The 22,005-nt window shown below is 39.6% G+C and overlaps 1 protein-coding gene across 1 annotated transcript in view; it reads right to left on the reverse strand.

Annotated features, from left to right (window-relative positions):
- Positions 1-15,832: 15,832 nt before the first annotated feature.
- LOC147012579 (uncharacterized) overlaps positions 15,833-22,005 on the reverse strand; it is a 35,979-nt gene continuing 29,806 nt past the window's right edge. The window contains exon 6 of the mRNA XM_085853569.1: positions 15,833-16,440. Within this exon, the coding sequence (XP_085709695.1) occupies positions 16,376-16,440 (65 nt within the window). The 3' untranslated portion in view covers positions 15,833-16,375. The remainder of the gene's footprint in view (positions 16,441-22,005) is intronic.

The raw sequence follows: 22,005 nt of genomic DNA on the forward strand, positions 1-22,005 counted from the left end.
GTACCATGTAAAACATGTATAAACAAGTTCATGTTTGAGTGTTAGTGACTAAACTGGCTCCTCCCACCAGGTCCTCCTGGTGAGGATGGTGTGTGGATATGGCCACCCAGCAGGACTAAAAACAAAACCTGTCAAAGGATGGAGGAGCTCCTTGTGAGCCAATGGCCCTTCATATCCACTGTCCTACTATGTCTGTGGATGTCTTCCTGCAGTGGGTTAACTTTCAAGGTGTGCAAAGTTGATAGAGACCTATCCCAACAGACTCACAGCTGTAATTACTGTCAAAGGTTCTTCCACCAAGTATTACCTGGGGGGGGGGGGGTGGACACTTATCCATCCAAGATATTCTAGTTGTGTATTTTTAATTAATTTCCTGGTCGTTATAGAATTTGTTTTTCACATGGAAGTTGTGGGTTACGATGTGTATATAAAGGTGGAAAAAGTCTGATTTAATGAAATTTCATTCCAGGCTATAAGGCAACAAAAGATGAAAATTTTGAATGGTGGTGTAGACTTTCTACAGGCACTGTACGTCATGTGGATACGGACAGGGTGTTGATTTTACATGGATGTGATGGACAAAATGGTCTTTCTTACTATACCTTTCCTTGTGTACCCAAGTTAGCACAAGGAAAGCAAAATGTCACTGTTGCTTTGCACCAGGATTTCAGAACAGAAATCTGAAATAACACGATTTGAATGCAATATTAATTTTCTTCTGCAGATTGTGAATATTCCATCAAAAGAGTCGAATGCATTCATCAAATCCTTACATTCATCAACGGACTATGTGCTGAAGATTGTGGCAGTGAGAAATGGGCAGCGCAGTGAAAATGTGGAGAAACTATTTACAACAAGTGAGTTTCCATCATCATAGACTCATTTCAACTCATCTTGCATTACTTAAAAGAGAATCGTCCATCCGTGTGTGTGTGTGTGTGTGTGTGTGTGTGTGTGTGTGTGTGTGTGTGTGTGTGTGTGTGTGTGTGTGTGTGTGTGTGTGTGTGTGTGTGTGTGTGTGTGTGTGTGTGTGTGTGTGTGTGTGTGTGTGTGTGTCACACTTTATTCGAAAATCGAAAGGGTATTGACTGCTGTAGAATAATAAAAATGGTACTGTTGGAAAACTTATAATCAACTAACTTGGTTATAAAACCAATAATCGCTTTCCTTGGAATAAAAATTTGTGTCCGTTTGATCAAAAAATGCCTGTTTTGAAAGCCCTCCTTTCTACAAGAGAAGAGGAAGAAGCAGGACTTGGAGCTTTAGCATTGGGGATCCAATGATACAACGACTGCGAAGCTCAGTGGTGGATACGTTGGTTTGAACTTTCAATTAAAATGAGTGAAATAAACATTCTGAGAGTATATTGAATCTGTAAAAACGTCACACCAACATCTGTAAAAAGCATAGTGTACGTCACACCAAAACCTGTAAAAAGCATAGTGTGTACATCACACCATCACCTGTAATAAAGCACACCATGTATGTCACACCAACACCTGTAAAAAGCAGAGTGTACATCACACCAATACCTGTAAAAAGCATACTGTGTACGTCACACCAACACCTGTAATATAGCACACCATGTACGTCACACCAACACCTGTAAAAAGCATATTGTGTATGTTACACCAACACCTGTAAAAAGCATACTGTGTACGTCACACCAACACCTGTAAAAAGCATACTGTGTACATCACACCAACACCTGTAATAAAGCACACCATGTATGTCACACCAACACCTGTAAAAAGCATATTGTGTATGTTACACCAACACCTGTAATAAAGCATACTGTGTACATCACACCAACACCTGTAAAAAGCATATTGTGTATGTTACACCAACACCTGTAAAAAGCATATTGTGTATGTTACACCAACACCTGTAAAAAGCATATTGTGTATGTTACACCAACACCTGTAATAAAGCATACTGTGTACATCACACCAACACCTGTAAAAAGCATACTGTGTACATCACACCAACACCTGTAAAAAGCATAGTGTGTACATCACACCATCACCTGTAATAAAGCACACCATGTATGTCACACCAACACCTGTAAAAAGCAGAGTGTACATCACACCAATACCTGTAAAAAGCATACTGTGTACGTCACACCAACACCTGTAATATAGCACACCATGTACGTCACACCAACACCTGTAAAAAGCATATTGTGTACGTCACACCAACACCTGTAATAAAGCACACCATGTATGTCACACCAACACCTGTAAAAAGCATATTGTGTACGTCACACCAACACCTGTAATAAAGCACACCATGTATGTCACACCAACACCTGTAAAAAGCATATTGTGTACGTCACACCAACACCTGTAATAAAGCACACCATGTATGTCACACCAACACCTGTAAAAAGCATATTGTGTATGTTACACCAACACCTGTAATAAAGCATACTGTGTACTTCACACCAACACCTGTAATAAAGCATACTGTGTACATCACACCAACACCTGTAAAAAGCATATTGTGTATGTTACACCAACACCTGTAAAAAGCATATTGTGTATGTTACACCAACACCTGTAATAAAGCATACTGTGTACATCACACCAACACCTGTAAAAAGCATATTGTGTACGTCACACCAACACCTGTAAAAAGCATACTGTGTACGTCACACCAACACCTGTAATAAAGCACACCATGTATGTCACACCAACACCTGTAAAAGCATACTGTGTACGTCACACCAACACCTGTAATAAAGCATACTGTGTACATCACACCAACACCTGTAATAAAGCACACCATGTATGTCACACCAACACCTGTAAAAGCATACTGTGTATGTCACACCAACACCTGTAAAAAGCATATTGTGTATGTCACACCAACACCTGTAATAAAGCATACTGTGTATGTCACACCAACACCTGTAAAAAGCATACTGTGTATGTCACACCAACACCTGTAAAAGCATACTGTGTATGTCACACCAACACCTGTAATAAAGCATACTGTGTATGTCACACCAACACCTGTAAAAAGCATACTGTGTATGTCACACCAACACCTGTAAAAGCATACTGTGTACATCACACCAACACCTGTAAAAAGCATACTGTGTACTTCACACCAACACCTGTAATAAAGCATATTGTGTACGTCACACCAACACCTGTAAAAAGCATATTGTGTACGTCACACCAACACCTGTAAAAGCATACTGTGTATGTCACACCAACACCTGTAAAAGCATACTGTGTATGTCACACCAACACCTGTAAAAGCATACTGTGTACGTCACACCAACACCTGTAAAAAGCATATTGTGTATGTCACACCAACACCTGTAATAAAGCATACTGTGTACATCACACCAACACCTGTAATAAAGCACACCATGTATGTCACACCAACACCTGTAAAAGCATACTGTGTATGTCACACCAACACCTGTAAAAAGCATATTGTGTATGTCACACCAACACCTGTAATAAAGCATACTGTGTATGTCACACCAACACCTGTAAAAAGCATACTGTGTATGTCACACCAACACCTGTAAAAGCATACTGTGTACATCACACCAACACCTGTAAAAAGCATATTGTGTACGTCACACCAACACCTGTAATAAAGCATACTGTGTACTTCACACCAACACCTGTAATAAAGCATATTGTGTACGTCACACCAACACCTGTAAAAAGCATATTGTGTACGTCACACCAACACCTGTAAAAGCATACTGTGTATGTCACACCAACACCTGTAAAAGCATACTGTGTACGTCACACCAACACCTGTAAAAAGCATATTGTGTACGTCACACCAACACCTGTAATAAAGCATACTGTGTATGTTACACCAACACCTGTAATAAAGCATACTGTGTATGTCACACCAACACCTGTAAAAAGCATACTGTGTATGTCACACCAACACCTGTAAAAGCATACTGTGTACATCACACCAACACCTGTAAAAAGCATATTGTGTACGTCACACCAACACCTGTAATAAAGCATACTGTGTACTTCACACCAACACCTGTAATAAAGCATATTGTGTACGTCACACCAACACCTGTAAAAAGCATATTGTGTACGTCACACCAACACCTGTAATAAAGCATACTGTGTACTTCACACCAACACCTGTAATAAAGCATATTGTGTACGTCACACCAACACCTGTAAAAAGCATATTGTGTACGTCACACCAACACCTGTAATAAAGCACACCATGTATGTCACACCAACACCTGTAAAAAGCATATTGTGTATGTCACACCAACACCTGTAAAAAGCATGTTGTGTATGTCACACCAACACCTGTAAAAGCATACTGTGTACGTCACACCAACACCTGTAATAAAGCATACTGTGTACGTCACACCAACACCTGTAAAAAGCATGTTGTGTATGTTACACCAACACCTGTAAAAAGCATATTGTGTATGTTACACCAACACCTGTAAAAGCATACTGTGTACTTCACACCAACACCTGTAAAAGCATACTGTGTACGTCACACCAACACCTGTAATAAAGCATACTGTGTACGTCACACCAACACCTGTAAAAGCATACTGTGTACGTCACACCAACACCTGTAAAAGCATACTGTGTACGTCACACCAACACCTGTAATAAAGCATATTGTGTATGTTACACCAACACCTGTAAAAAGCATACTGTGTACTTCACACCAACACCTGTAATAAAGCACACCATGTATGTCACACCAACACCTGTAAAAAGCATATTGTGTATGTTACACCAACACCTGTAAAAAGCATACTGTGTACTTCACACCAACACCTGTAATAAAGCACACCATGTATGTCACACCTCAAAATAAAACATTGCATACAGAGCTAAGATTAACAAACAAACCATCCAATAAGTTGGATTTTCCTCCAGTGGGAGTCATCCCAAGGACCTGGTTCTTTAATTACTCTGAGAAAACGAGTTTATTTACATAACAAAACTAATGGATCACATGATCATTGATATTTTCTCATGTCAGGTGTTCTTGCTTACATTCTTGTTCATTTCTACATCTGAAACATCATCTGATCCTCCAGCTAACAGGTTTTATTTAACCCCATTCAAAGTTTACTTTCATAGTTGCTTATAATTTGATAATGGTTGCTGATATTAAATCACTTCCTGGTAGAACATCCTCCTACCGTACCTAATACATGATATTACATCATCATACCTCCTCCCTTGTACGACACAAACACAAATATGAGCCCAAAGTAAAACATCGATGTAAAATAATGTCTAGATGTGCATAACTAAAGTTGATTGTGGAGAAATGAAATGTCGGTAAAACTCACCGATTTCACTTTTTAGGTCATCTCTTCGAGCATGACCTAATAATATTGGTGTTGAGAGGAGAGGTGATGATCCGTCCGTCCGTCCATCCGTTCACAATGAAGTTGAAGCAGAAGATCTGGTCATTAGTGATCCTGATAGAGGTCGATGAGACGTACACGATGGTATGACTTTCAAGGTCATCCAAGGTCAAGGTCAAGGTCACGAGGCCTTTGAAGTTGCGAAAATGACGATTTTCAAATTCTATCTCCTCCGCCATTTCTCAAGCGATCTTGAATTTGATTGTAGCAAATGAATCTATGGGACAATGTCTAAATTTTGTCAGGCCGGATTTTCGATATTCGATTTCGTTTTCGTGTCACGTGACTTCAAAGTTGGCAAAAAATGCGAAAATGACGATTTTCAAAATCTATCTCCTACATTTCTCAAGCAATCTTGAATTTGATTGTGGCATATGAATCTATGGGACAATATATAAATTTGGTCAGGACGGATTTTCGAATTTCACTTTCGTTTTCGCGTCACGTGACTTCAAAGTTTGCAAAAACTGCCCTACCTTCAGGAGGCTATATATTTTCTCGCAGAGATGACCGTCACTCCCGCAAGGGGGTAATTTGTTATTTTTTTATTCGTCTTTTTATTTATTTCATCCTTCTTTTCCCCATCTTTGGAACAAACTCCCACACTCTCTTCAATCCCATTCTTCCCTCCAGGTCTTCGAAACAGCTGTTCACCACCATCTCTTCTCCCATCCAAAACCATGATCTTTTCTACCCCCCGTTAATCCACCCCAAACCCACCTCCTTCAAATTCCCTGCTTTCCTTCCTGAAAGTCTCAATAATGTCCATCTTGTATTCCCCATGTTCCCTGCCCCATCCCTCTCCCTTCCACAGATCTCCTAATGTCTCTGTTCCCCACTGTTTTGTCCTTCCCACTCCCGTCCCTCTTGTCTCATGCCCCCCTTGTTATACGTTCTGTGTTAGCTCTTAAATGAGCCTTGACATTGTATACAAAAAAAGTAAACAGGGAATGCTGGCATAAAGGACAGTAGGCTTCACATCCCTAAAAATCTCCAAGCTCATTGATTCAACTGCTTGCCTGTGTAGCACCAGAATAGAAGTGTACAATTGTGTCGGGAATCTAACCCAAACTAGACACCCCAAAAGTGAGTGTGCTACCTCTGAGCTATCCTTTCTAAAAATAGTGATCACGGTGGTGGTGGTGGTGGTGCTATTTATAATTCAATCAATTAGTTCATTAATTGGCCATTATATATTTTTTGCAGAAGAGAAGAATATTGCTTTCCCAAAGGACTGTGGTCAGGTCATGATGAATGAAAACACCGAGAGTGGCTTTTATGATGTCTACCTGTTCAACAACCAATCACAGCCTCTTAATGTTTATTGTGACATGACGACTGATGGGGGAGGATGGTTGGTAAGAAGGTTTTTTTAATCTATCTGTTTTATCATCAAATGTCATCCCCAACCTGAGATTGACAGCCTGGGATCTTCAGCTCTTCCTGTCCCTCATCCAAATGGATCTTCAGCTCTTCCTGTCCCTTATCTTATTGGATCTTCAGCTCTTCTTGTCCCTTATCTATTTGGATCTTCAGCTCTTTCTGTCCCTTATCTAATTGGATCTTCAGCTCTTCCTGTCCCTCATCCAAATGGATCTTCAGCTCTTCTTGTCCCTTATATAATTGGATCTTCAGCTCTTCCTGTCTCTTATCTAATTGTATCTTCAGCTCTTCCTGTCCCTTATCTAATTGTATCTTCAGCTCTTCCTGTCCCTTATCTAATTGTATCTTCAGCTCTTCCTGTCCCTTATCTAATTGTATCTTCAGCTCTTCCTCTCCTTATCTAATTTGATCTTCAGCTCTTCTTGTCCCTTATATAATTGGATCTTCAGCTCTTCCTGTCCCTTATCTAATTGCATCTTCAGCTCTTCCTGTCCCTCATCCAAATGGATCTTCAGCTCTTCCTGTCCCTTATCTAATTGTATCTTCAGCTCTTCCTGTCCCTTATCTAATTGTATCTTCAGCTCTTCCTCTCCTTATCTAATTTGATCTTCAGCTCTTCTTGTCCCTTATATAATTGGATCTTCAGCTCTTCCTGTCCCTTATCTAATTGCATCTTCAGCTCTTCCTGTCCCTCATCCAAATGGATCTTCAGCTCTTCTTGTCCCTTATCTAATTGCATCTTCAGCTCTTCCTGTCCCTTATCTAATTTGATCTTCAGCTCTTCTTGTCCCTTATCTAATTGCATCTTCAGCTCTTCCTGTCCCTTATCTAATTGCATCTTCAGCTCTTCTTGTCCCTTATATAATTGCATCTTCAGCTCTTCCTGTCCCTTATCTAATTGCATCTTCAGCTCTTCTTGTCCCTGATCTAATTGCATATTCAGCTCTTCCTGTCCCTTATCTAATTGCATCTTCAGCTCTTCCTGTCCCTTATCTAATTGCATCTTCAGCTCTTCCTGTCCCTTATCTAATTGTATCTTTAGCTCTTCCTGTCCCTTATCTAATTTGATCTTCAGCTCTTCTTGTCCCTTATCTAATTGCATCTTCAGCTCTTCCTGTCCCTTATCTAATTGCATCTTCAGCTCTTCTTGTCCCTTATATAATTGCATCTTCAGCTCTTCCTGTCCCTTATCTAATTGCATCTTCAGCTCTTCTTGTCCCTGATCTAATTGCATATTCAGCTCTTCATGTCCCTTATCTAATTGCATCTTCAGCTCTTCCTGTCCCTTATCTAATTGCATCTTCAGCTCTTCCTGTCCCTTATCTAATTGCATATTCAGCTCTTCATGTCCCTTATCTAATTGCATCTTCAGCTCTTCCTGTCCCTTATCTAATTGCATCTTCAGCTCTTCCTGTCCCTTATCTAATTGCATCTTCAGCTCTTCTTGTCCCTTATCTAATTGCATATTCAGCTCTTCCTGTCCCTTATCTAATTGCATCTTCAGCTCTTCCTGTCCCTTATCTAATTGGATATTCAGCTCTTCCTATCTTATTAATTGTAAGATGTAGCATTTCATCTGTCCTTACAAGCCAAACTACCTCCATATATTTTCCAGATAATTATTTTTCTTTCTTGCAGGTCCTTGCCTTCAACTTTCAGTAACTCGTAGGGGTAGCCGGCATTGCCCGGTTCTGTTCCATTTTGGAGAAATCAAATTTATCTTTTCTTTGTCAATTTTTTTTGTGGGGGCTGAAAACACTTCCCTAAACCCACTAGGGAATGGGGTCAGAGATCATTTAATCTTACCTTTCACGCAGCTACAAAGGCTTAGGACACCTATGGAGCAATTTTTTTTTTTTAATCCTTTACTTTTTTTTTAAACTATTCAAAAACTTTTTTTGCAAAAAACACTCCGTGGTACTCCATGATAAACCTCTGAAAGTTTGACGAAGATCCATTTGGCCCTCTCTGAGAAAAATGGCGACACGCAGAGACAGACGGACAGACATCTACCTTACAGTGTAGATGCACAAATTCACCAAAACTCTCTTGTCTCATGAAGTGTGTCAAAAAATTTCCCTTCCTCTTCACTTCATAAGTTTACAATTCTGCTTTTCTCTTTGTAATATTTCCTTATTGGACTTTCCCTTATTCGATCTGATTTTTAACATTCTCCTGGAAGTAATTTAACATTCAACTACCAGCCTGCTTCATTGTCCAACTTTGCTTGTTGTCCCTGAATCTCAGCCATACAGCAATAATTCATCTTTTGCCACTGACCAAATTAAACATTTTACCATCCTCATCCATGTCTCAGTCATGATCTTCTTCCAAGTAGGTGAGTTATTGCCTCATTCTCATGAATGCAGTCTTTGCCACCTTGACTTTATTTCTTTACTCACATCTCTTGTTTCTACATTTTCTTTGTAAACAGAATCTCGGTTCAGGAAAATGCAACGTGAAGCCTGGTGTCGGCTTAACGGTTGCGGTGGCTGGCTTAAGATCTTAGGGTCTTGAGTTTGAGCCCCCGTCATGCCGTTAAATGACTGTGTGTGTGTGTGTGTGTGTGTGTGTGTGTGTGTGTGTGTGTGTGTGTGTGTGTGTGTGTGTGTGTGTGTGTGTGTGTGTGTGTGTGTGTGTTTGTTTTGACTCAGCCTGTCATCTTTTCAAGGTCGGCAAAACGAGTACCAGCCTACTGGAAATAGGGGGCATTGTATCAGTGGCACAGCCACGCTCCCAGGAATGATGCAGCCAGCATCCAAAATGATAATAAATGCAACGTGAAAGAGGAAACATGTCAACCCACTAACAGTTGGGGCAATGGAGAAACAGGCAGCAGAAATCAAGGGAATGAATGAACAGAAAAAGAATAAGAGAGAGAATGGAAGAAGGAAACAGTAATCTTAAAGTAAAAGTGTTGGATTTGGGGGGGGGAGGGGGGGAATGAGTAATGTAACAGGAGTATAGTAAACAACTGGGATGGAGGGAGGATGACATTGTGATGTCCCACCAAGTTGGAGCCCTGGAGTAAAGAGTGTGATTGAATATTGATCTGCTCATTCCCAACTTCATTATCACTGAGAGATCTATAATTCCTCGATTTAGAACCTTTTCTCTCTTCCTATTTGAGAATTTGCAATCCTTCAATTCCTGTTTACGCTGCTGCTTTTGTTTCACTTTATGGCATCATTGAATAATTCATCAACATACACCGCAGCTTCACAATCGTGTTGCGGGCTCTCCAAACATGTCCCCTGTCACATCCAGTGCAAAACCAGTCATATTTCGAGACCTTTTTAACTCGATTTGTCATTCAGTTCAGAACGAAGAGCTAATCTTTCTGATGAATGCTAGTGTTGATTTGCGTTGGCAGACAGGTGGAAAAATGGATGAAATCAACAGGACATTGATCGAGGTATGTTGACCACTGCGGGAAGCAATTAGCTGACGTTTTGGGCATTAATCCTTCATCGGAGCAAAAGAGGTGAACTCCGATGATAGGAAATGCCTGAAACGTCAGCTTCTCCTTGCCTCGCACGGTGGTTGGCATGGACCTCAATCAACGTCCTGTTGATTTCATCCATTTACCATTCCGTTCACCTTTGTTTCTATTTTCTCTGCAGATTTACCATTTCCTCACCTTGATCAATTCATACACTTTTCTTTTCTTGCATAATCTTCTGATCTCTTTGTCTTACTTATTTTACTTCCCCTCAACCGCTTTAAATTCCTTCAGCTCCTCTATCAGGTCCAGCTTCAATTAAAGGGTGTTAAATATTGAAAGTGTGGAAGTAATTTTGAGAATATGTTAATAATACTTGCATTCCAGCGTTCTGCTTCTGAAAGATATGCTGTGCCCCTTTTTCAGGTTTTTCAAAGACGTCAGAATGGAAACACAGACTTTTTCAGAAATTGGAAAGAGTACAAAAAAGGGTTTGGTGATCCTCATGAGGAATTCTGGCTCGGTAAGCAATGCAGGGAGAACACGGTGAAACTACTTCAAACAAATGTCATACAGTATCGCAAGTGTCAATATGTATGTATGTATATATATATGTATATATATATATATATATATATATATATATATATATATATATATATATATATATATATATATATATATATATATATATATATATATATATATATATATATACTCTTAAATTGAAAAAAAAAGTTACCTTTTAAAATAAAGTTGTTTGGAAATTTTTCAAAAGTTGTTTGTTCATGTCTGAGGCTGTGGAAGCATGATGATTCAAAGTCAAGAAGATAAATAAACAAACTGATGCACATGGTATCCATTTCATCTTTTTGTCTACATACAATATATATATATATATATAAATTGGCAAAATCAGTCGACACGACTGTGCAGAGGTGCTTCAAGCTAAACTAGAAGGGCATTCGGTAGAGCGCATACCTCTGCCACGTAATACCTGATACACGACAACATATCGGGCCAAGTACATCTTTGAAATACAATACTATACATACCATCGTTTTTGGCCTCATCTCTCCATGGTGAAGGATCACTTCGAAAATTTAATAATTCTCGAATACAGATCCGGATTCGGATCTTCACCAACATCGAATCAATTTGTCCTTGCGATACAACCAACCTGTCTTCCGAGTTTCGTCCGAATCCGTCCACAACTTTTTGAGATATCGTGCTATATATCGGTTAGCACAATCTCTAAATGGCGAAGAATCACTTTTTAAAATTCTAGTAGTCGGATCTGGATCCAGATCTGCACCAAAATCTAATCAGTTCATTCTTGTTACACACCCAACCTGTCCACCACGTTTCGTCCGAATCTGTCCACAACTTTTTGAGATATTCTGAACACAAACAGACAGAAAGGGGTGAAAACATAACCTCCTTCACCTTCAGTGGCAGAGGTAATCATAACTTTTAGTGAGTTAATTTTCCATTTATGTTTTATTGTCATAAAATGTGAATTTTTATATCATTGAACTCCTTCCTGCCAAGGTCTTCAAAATCTCAACCAGCTGACATCTCAAGGTCGATATAAGCTCCGGGTGGATCTGCGTGCTGGCATTGAGACCGCCTATGCACAGTATAGCCACTTCATCGTTGGAAATGAAAAAACATTCTACAGATTGCAGCTTGGCAGCTATTCTGGGACAGCTGGTAAATGTTTTACTAAAGTCATATATAGAGAGAGTCGCGACAATGGGCTCCCTCGTTTTTTCAAGATCACATGATGCATGGACGCCATTTTGTGTCCACATCAGACTCAGACACATATCATCAGAGTTTAAAACGTACACAAAATAAAAACTTGACAATTTAGATAAGAAAAATGTGCCTGTGGATGTATCAATTGCTCAGATGAGAATGTCAATGTACAGGTTCCCCACAAATACCTTAAGAAATATAACCTCAGAAGCTAATGTCAATAGACTGAACTGGCAAGTACCGTCATCTTCACGGCTGTGCAAGGTAGATTTAATAGTCGTTGCACACATTTCGTTTATGCTAATGTGCATTTATTTCCAGTTTATCACATTCTTTATTGATTGGTAAAAGTCTCTAGAATCAATCGCTGGATTTGAAAGAATGTGCATTAAGTCAGCGAGGACGAGCTTCAACAATAGGCCGAAACACAGTTTGTGTGATCATCATAGTTGATGCATTGGCGACTGAGTGACTCAATATTGCCTCGGTTTATGTAAAATATCTCACAGATATGATAATTATGATAATAAAGACAAAAGCTAACTTTATTTGATTTTTGTGGATTTTCAGCGTCAGCACCATTGATAGGATTGAAAAATAGAATAAAAAAATATAACAGTACACATTAAATGTAACAATAACTTTGGATCAAGAGAACAAAAATATGTCCCATGTATTGAAGGACATGCAAGTCAAAATGAATAATTCAAACATGTTTGAACTTTCACAAACAACTTTCCAGTGACGTGTGATAAGCAAAGTATGACTTCACCCAACACTGAAAAATATATTGTTTCCAAATTCCCATAACTGCAGTTTAAAAACATTTTTCACTTTATTATGAAAGACTGACACAAAGTCGCCCTTACTTGCCACATTTAGGACATTAACCTTAGAGATTAAAAAAATATATATATATATTTCAGAGACTGCATTCTCTGCTCTGTTTTCACATCATTTCTGTTTTCACGTACACGTCCTCTCCATTAGTGCAATATGATTTTGACAACATGTTATTTTATTCAGCCGAGGCCAAGCTAAGCGAGTTTGAGGCCGTTTATTCCTGATACGTGAAACACCCTCCGACCCGTGCCTCCAGAAAATAGACTTTTTGGAACACCGTCCACCTTTCCATCCAATCAACATGTAACTGTTTTAAAAAAAAAAAATTATCCATGGGTAGGCACTGCTATGTTGATAGTTTTGCATCAATCGCTCAAGCGGTTGCGGATAAAACGAATTTAAAAGTGAATAAAAGGTAAAAAAGTTAGGGTAGGGGGAAAAAATAAAATAAAAAAAGGTGAGGGCCTCGGCCGACCTTCTACAACATGGTAAAGGATGGCTGTGGACGCCCATTACTAGTTTACATTTAATTTAATGCATTATATTTTATTACATTATTTTATTTTACTGTATTCGAAAGCATATTTGAAAGTGTCTATAAAGATATAGGAAAGGGAGAAAAATAAAATTACACAAATTTAAATACATTTAAAGTTTTGTTATTTTTATTCAGATAATAAATGGATCAAAGTTGTTACTCATCCCCCAATAAAATTGTAAAAGTCTGAACACATTCTCCTCATTGGGTCAGAATACAAATACAATCATGCACACTGTCCCACACACATTGGACACAAAATGGCTTCAAATTCGTCATCGTCGCAACCCTCTCGATACAGTATACGGCTCGGTGTTTTACTGCACTCAACACGGCAATAACTGTGAACTTGAACACCAGATATTTAATAACATGTCCTTTTCAGGAGACTCCTTGTCATATCATCAAAATTCTGCTTTCTCAACCTCCGATCGAGACCATGACATGGCCACAACCAACTGTGCTTCATCTTACAAAGCTGCTTGGTGGTACAAAAACTGCCACCGTGTGAACTTGAATGGGAAATACAATGAAAACACTTACAGCCAGGTATATGTGAATTGTTTTTTGTGGGTTTTTTTTGAAATGGCTCGTTTACATGCATTCCCTCGATTAATAATATGCTCATCTTTGATCTGCTCAAAATAGGAATCAAATTTTGAATAATAATGTCTGTTGCAATATCAGCAGGCAACTAGAACTGCACTCGGTGTAGCGCATACCTCCGCCAGACTGAACAGTTTACGTATTGTGTCCCACTGATTGGTCCGGTTGGATCCGGCCTATTCGTCCTCGCCGCACACAAAAATCGAATCGGCTTGTTCTTGTCACCTACCCAACTCATCCACCAATTTTTTTCATAATCTGTCCACGACTTTTTGAAACATCATGCTACATACCGTTTTTGGCCCCAACTCTCAATGGTGAAGAATCACTTGTAAAATTCTAGTATCCTGATCTGGATTCGGATCTTCACCAAAATTGAATCAATTCGTCCTTGTCACACACCATACCTGTCCACCAAGTTTCATCCGAATCCATCCTCACCTTCGCTGACAGAGGTAATCAGGCATTGTGGGCGGCTAGATTGCACCATCCTCCTGGAGAGGCCATAAAAGATCCCTTAGTATTCTTGAAATCAATTGGCCTTTGGGTTGAGACTCCGATTGAATTCCAGATATGATTTCTGGTGTGAGAGTGGTAACATTTATCACTCGGCCTCATTCAGACTCTGCTGAATTTCGATAAAAAAATATCATGAGATAAGGAATGTTGAATCATAATTACATTTTCTTTGCCTTTTTTTTCCCTCTATGTTACAGGGAATTAACTGGTACCACTGGAAAGGACATGAATTTTCCATTCCGTTTGTGGAAATGAAAATGAGAGCAAAGAATTTCGAGAAAACGTTACATCGAATGAGAAGAGCAAGCATTGTACAATAAATAAATAAACATCGAGTGGGTTATCAAAAAAGGATAACTTGTACCTCAAAGATTTATTCCACAAAGTGATTTTTTTTTCTTCTTCTTTCCTCAATTCACTGTGTGCAAAATAAAACACCACCGGTGTCATTCAGTACATCTTTCCGAGACTCCCGATTTGGGAATTTTTTCCTGAATGTGTATGTGATGCATTTTGTCCTATATGATAAAGCATAGCATGTCTATCTTCATGTTTCGTGTGTGTGTGTGTGTGTGTGTGTGTGTGTCTGTTGTGGACAATTTTTTGTCCATTGAGGATTGTGGCAGAACCATCATATAGTATGCATATTGGTGGGTTGCTCGTCTTTTCGTATACAGAGAGTGCTACTGGGACCACCGCTACAATGTGTCCTGAATGACACCCATGGCTTGTTTGGGTAAGAATTTGGGGGGAAATGGCCGACACAATGGGGTTTTTAATGTTCACTATCAATATCACCGGTAAACAGGTTCCCAGGTTAACGTCCAATCTGACGGAAGGCACACTTGTTGAAGCCCTGCGTACAAAACACCATAGGAGCAGTTTATAGTCCAACTGACAATGGAACCCCAGACTAGATGTGTCCAAGGAGAGTCCGCTACATCCGAGCTATTCTGTCATCCCTTCCGAACATGAACGAGCAATCCTGAATGCACAACGATTAAAACGAATAACTTAATGTGAAACAGCATTCTGCTGTGCAATCAAAGCAATTGTTCATTCCATGTTAAGAGTATATATATAAAATATATATATATATATATATATGTATGTATATGTATTGTGGAATATAAAATATAATATAATCCAGAATTGGGGGAAGCAAGCAAACATGTCTTTGAGCTTCATTTGTTGCATTAATTCATTCGGAAAACAAATGGAGAATCGTCTCGGGTCTCGGTGTGCCCACATTTCTATTTGATTTTCATGACTGCAGCACACCATTCTGTCATTTCGGGAAATAAAATTATATTCTTACCATGGAATGTGAGTGAAGTGTATTTCATGCATATATTTTATTTTTTTTTTGGGGGGGGGAGGGAGGGGGAGATTGAAGTTCCGTAAACCGCGGCAATCGAGATGGCACAGAGGTGTCAGGGACACGTTACATGCCAACAAAGAGTAAATCCCTTGTACAGAAACTATAAGCTTTGTGTGGAGATGAACACGGCTTACAACACATGACAAATGACGGTCGTTCCAACAATGTGCTCATCTTCATAATAAAAAATATAAACTCACTAACATCTTTATGATCAAAAATAGCATTCAACTCAAATACACGGAGAAGTCAAATGTTACATTTACTGCATCGATACAACCATGCTGTCACTCAGCTAAAAATGCACAGCTAGCACATTGACTGCTAAATGTCTTCGATTACATAGCCTGAACATGGAATTCTGTGCAAACCTATCTGCAAATGGGTGTGCAGAAATGAAATGCACTTTATAATGTACCGAACAACAAAGAGCAATCTGAAGTTGCTGAAGGTTCACGAAGCAGCACAAGTGGTCCAAGTGAGAAGGGCAATCTTGAATCAGAATGGAACTTTGCAGACAGGAATCCAAGCCAGTATGGACTGGCATTGTCCCTTTAAACACACTGCACACAACAGGGCAAATGTTAGCACACTTACGTTTGAATATATTCATAATTACACACACACATTATATATATATATATATATATATATATATATATATATATATATATATATATATATATATATATATATATATATATATATATATATATATATATACACTAACTAAGGGAATTTGTTCCATTCGAGTGGGGAATATTTACAAAGTTTGCCAGGATTGTGCTTTGAGAGCATAATGGCTGGGACCCATGGAAATTCCACGTAATGTTAAATGTTTCAAGTCCTCAACCCCAAGTTTTCAAGCCCCCTCCACACCCCAACTCCTTAACCCCCCTCTCCCAGCTCTCTATACCCTCTCTGCTCCCCCTCCTAAACCTAGGTCTGCAGCTCCCCCTTTTTTCTTCAAGTCCTCAACCCCCCTCCAAACCCCAAGTCCACATAATTGTCACTAACTGTTAGGACTGCGAAGGTTTTTTGGTGAAATAAATTGATGAAAGGGAAATTATTTGTTGAATCCGTGGACAAACCCGAACCTTCCCCCACACCTACTCTCCTGCTCCCTCCAATTTTCCCTTCCAGTCCGCACCATCCCAGCCTCCTCAAAGAATCTGAGAGGGGGACACATTGAGGGGGTGGGTTGAGGGAAAAGCTTTGAGACAGAGGTGTGAAGGGGGAATTCGTTGGACGGAATTAACTGAATAATTTGTGGCTATATTAGTGTTACCTCTGGTAGGTGTGCAAACCAGCAATAGTCACGAACTGCTCAGACTGCTGAGGTTTCTCGGTTAAGTAAATCGACAGAAAGGTAATGAAACGTTGACACAATTGAACAGTTTGTGGTTACATCATTTTTTTACTTGCGGTAGGTGTGCAAACCAACAACACCGAGCCTATTGAACTCAGGCCGCAAGGATCCCAAGCCAACGACCCTTACCATGAAGCTAACACCAGGCATAATCTAATATATAAAGCTCAATTTGTGGTTGGTTGTTTGTTAATATAGTATGTGCTTCAAAAATTACAGAACCAAATTCCACGTGTTGTCTCAGGGTATCCCAAGTATGGTTTCTGTCAGTGTAAGATATTTGGGAGAGGAGGTTCAAGGTGGGAGAAGACCCCAAATCCTCTCTATGTTAATGCGTATCGTATAGTGCCACCCGGTGGTCGGCAGTATTACAAATCATCTCGTATAAAGAAAGTTTAAACAACTGAACTATAAACGTCACGGTGATGTTAAAATTTGAGTGAAAATAATTTTGAAATTTTCAAAATGTTTAATGTCACTCAATTTAAGCGGAGGTTCAAACAGCATCCAACACTGATCTTCACAGCTAAGCAGAAGTGAATTTTGCTCACATTGTGTATAAGCAGCAAGATCGATTGACGAAGGTGATGTTCGCTGACTTCCAAGGAGATGGAAAACGATAAAGTGAATAGAGCAGAATGTTTGTGAAGTACAACTTTTGATTAAATTTGTGAGCAAAGCGACGGGTAAAAATGCCTCGTTTAGAAACAAACAAGTAAGAGCAGACCCGGTCTCAGGAGACGTTTCACCCACTTCCCAGCGAGCTTCCTCAGGCCAATAGACCCTGAGCCTCGGCACTTGTCCGCTTTTATTCCTGAAGCGCCAATTCGTTACCCATCACGTGCCGGTCCGGCGGCAAATTTGATTGGTCGAGATGGCATAAAATGGCGAAATATTTTGTCCAGGTACTGCTAAATTGGATGTTTTTGAAAGTGCCAAGAAGGCGATTTGTGTTGAAGTATATTATTTAATTGAATTTTTTTTTTTATTAACAAGCTGTTTTGTAAACAGGAATCATAAATAAAGTTAAAAAAACGAGAAAATTATCATATATAAATAGAATAATTGCAATTATCATAGAAACCCATTCACACTAAAAAAGGGAATCCTCTTTCAGAACAGTTAGGGTTAGACTTGGTTGATTGCGTGGCCCATCGTTAGTTCCACACACCACTGTCCGACTAGCCCCAGGTCTCTTCCTCCTCTGTACAAACAGAACCTACAGCAGCCTGACTTTCCCATGTATATACATCATACTGAATGTACATCGACCTTATATTTTGAACACTTAAAATGTAGAAATAAATAAATAAACATGACAACGAATGATTGAATAGATTATTTTAAAATAAACTACGACTCGTACTAGTTGGAACCAGACTCGGTGGCGTAAGGGTTCGTGCGTCCGCTCTGAGTCTGGGATGTCTATGGTTAAAATCCCGTCCGAGTCGTAACAAAGACTTTAAAATTGTACGTGCTGCTTCTTTGCTTGACGCTGAGCATTTAAAAGGGTAGAGAACAGACAAACAACGACTGGGCGTAGTGGCGGCCGCCTGTAATCCGGCTACTCGGAGGCTTGGGTTGGAGGATCGCTTGAGGACGGGAGCTCTGCGCTGGGCCACGCTATGAGAGGGTGTAGGGCAGCCCGGAATCATGGCGAAACCCAATCCTTATCTCTGTGTCGTAAGAGGCGACCAGGGTTGCGTCAGGAAGGGCATCCGGCGTAAAAACCTGTGCCAAATCAGTATGCGGATCATAACGGATGATCCGCTGTGGCGACCCCTAACGGGAGCAGCCGAAAGACGAACAACAACAACATAACAGACAAACAACGCTGGGAAGGCAATGGCAAACCACCCAATGTAACCCTCGTCAAGAAGCTGCGTCGGCAGCACGGACACTCTGTAAAGAGTATGGTACATCAGAATCAAAGAGTACTCGTTTTACGGTCACACTTCTTCCTACATTCTCTTGTGTCCTCAGTCAAGGAAAAATAACTTTGGACCAAGTCTTTCACGAACTGGCTGGCCAGGCCTGACGTTCAGGGTCGATTGAAGGTGACTTGGGCAAAGTTTTAATGTTCATGGTTCCACCGATAACTTTCCTACCCTTCACAAATATACCGTGGGATCTTTAATGTCCACCTATGAATGCTATCAGACAGGACACTGAACTAAACGTCCATACTATCTGAGGAATAGCACACTTTGTGCCTGTGAAGAACCAAGTTTAACGTTGGGTCGAAATTCAAACCCAAAAATAGACACCTCTGCACCATCCTGTCGGACTAAGTTAAAGTAATTACACAAAGCACGGAAAGCGAAAAGTGGGGTTATGCAATTGGTTCACTTTGTCTGTCTGTCTGCCTACAGATGTCGGTCTGTGATCGAGGAACGACTTAATTTCAGTTGAATGTTATATTTTAATCATTGCAGAACACGAATCGGAACAGGGACCTGCAGTTTTACCATAATTTGGCAAATTGTACAGAATCTCGTCCTGATCGGTGATCATACATGCACAGAGAGGAGTAAGGTAATCTTTTTAGTCTGTCTGCCTGTCTGGCAGTCAAACAAAATTAAACATCATTCCAAACAAGAAACTTACTGTTTTTAGGGACATTATGAAGAACACAACCAACAGGTATGAGAAGAACTAACTTAGCGTGTGAAATAAGGTGGTGTAAAAAGCGTTGCATCAACGGCGGTAAACTTTCGAAAAGAAGTGTTTCTTTGACAACCTTTAATATCTTTATTTTAATTGAATTACAAGTCTGAAGACGACGATGGTTCACGAGCGGTATTTGACGATGTAGATTGTTTCAGAAGTCAAGGATGAGACAATGTGATAATGTTTGACCAAGTTATAAAAATGATCAACATGATGTGGTACGAGTAACAGGTTATTAGCTGCAAAATGTCGAAAACCCGGTTTCGTTCAACAACTTTCAAAATTTGACCTTTGCGTAACCTTTAAAGGTCACAAAACAATGTTGTGGACATTAAAATAAGGAAACAGGATACGTGTGATAGCTTAATGGAGTTAGTTCGTCAAACAAGGTCGAAAACCCGGTTCGATTCCCACAACTTTGAAAATTTGACCTTTGTGAACTTTAAAGGTCAAAGGTCAAGGATTATGACCTTTGGTGCAAAACTTCCTCTGGAACATTCCAGGAACAATATAACGTCATATAGGCTATATGGCATTTCGCACTCCTCGGATTATCCAGACTTTGATGAAATCAGAGTAAAAACAAACCTGAAGGGGGCACTATGGGCAAGGTGTTCGAGATTGAGCAAAATGGTTTCAAGACCTTAGGTGGGGAATGACCTCAAGATTATGCATAAAAAAATTGTCATCCGAGCTCTCAAAGTTTGGGCGGTCGTATGATTTTTATGTCAAAATTCGCAATTTTCAAAGTTCGTGACCTTGTGACCTTGACCTTGGGACTAAAATGAAAAATCGAGCTCCGTGGGGCTATGCAGGTGCCATTGGGCTAATCAAATACCGAAACCCCTCTCAGATTCGACAAACCCCCTCGGAGGAGATGCAAATTGAAATCGGCTACCCCCTAAAAACACGTTTTTTGGGCGTGGCTCCGCCCATAATGGGCGCACCATGCCCATTCTCAGGAAAACACAACTAGATCATGATATAAACCTCCCACCAAAATTTTATCAGGATCGGATCAAAACCCACGGAGCTATGCTCCGGACAGACAGACAGACAGACAGACAGACAGACACACAACAATAACGAATTTAGTGGTCACTTACTTTTTTCGTGAAAATATTTTTTTATGAACCAATATATATATATATATATATATATATATATATATATATATATATATATATATATATATATATATATAGTTGAACACTGTCTGTCTGTCTGTCTACACATATCACCTTCTTGCACTTTCAAAACCCTTCCCTTTAGAATTACTTCGACAAATTATTACATCATTTTACATCATCACGACCAATCAAATTTTCCGCTCGCTCTCTCAGTGCTGGGGAACATCGAGAGCCATACAAAATGGTGGCTCGTAGGAAATATAGATTGGGCTTGGAAAGGCAATAAGGAAGAATTTAAAAGACCTTTCCCATGTCAATTTTTTTTCTCAAGACTACATGGGATAAGGTGTTCTATGAACTCTCCAGTTAACCGAGTAATAAATATAATTTGCATACGTACGGAGAAGAGATCTGTTCAAGGCCAGGGGGGTAGAAGATGCATACAGAAGGAAGGTGAAGCGGATACAATTGTCAATACAATAAAATCATACTGGTGGTCTTTTCACCAAATATGTTTCAGTAATTGTGAGTTTTTATTTCAACTGAATGTAGATTCTGACATTTAATATCTTTTAAGCCATACTCCTTCACTTAATCAACAAATTTGTTTTGGAATATGAACTCTATTCTCACCCTTAACTGAATCTAACAATATCACGTCTGAATCCCTTTAAGATGAACTTGTACATCTGTCACCTCAACAATACCTAGGCAGCTTACTTGTACATCAACCGTTACCACTGAGCACCGCCCGCCCGCCTGCCTGCATGGATTGTAGGAAGGTTCAGTTTTGGTGATGATTTGGGGGCAATTAGTGACAAGTTTATGTTCATATACAGGATGTGTGTTAGTTTCATGTTTAAATCCTCCATAAATCCTTCACCCATGGTATAGCCAAAGAATCGTTTTAATTGCATACGACTTGCAACATGTCGCTGCCTAATGCGCAAAGCACAAAG

This window comes from Eptatretus burgeri, chromosome 14, assembly GCF_056783735.1.
Source record: "Eptatretus burgeri isolate ZD-2024b chromosome 14, Ebu_testis_v1, whole genome shotgun sequence".
Lineage (NCBI taxonomy): Eukaryota > Metazoa > Chordata > Myxini > Myxiniformes > Myxinidae > Eptatretus > Eptatretus burgeri.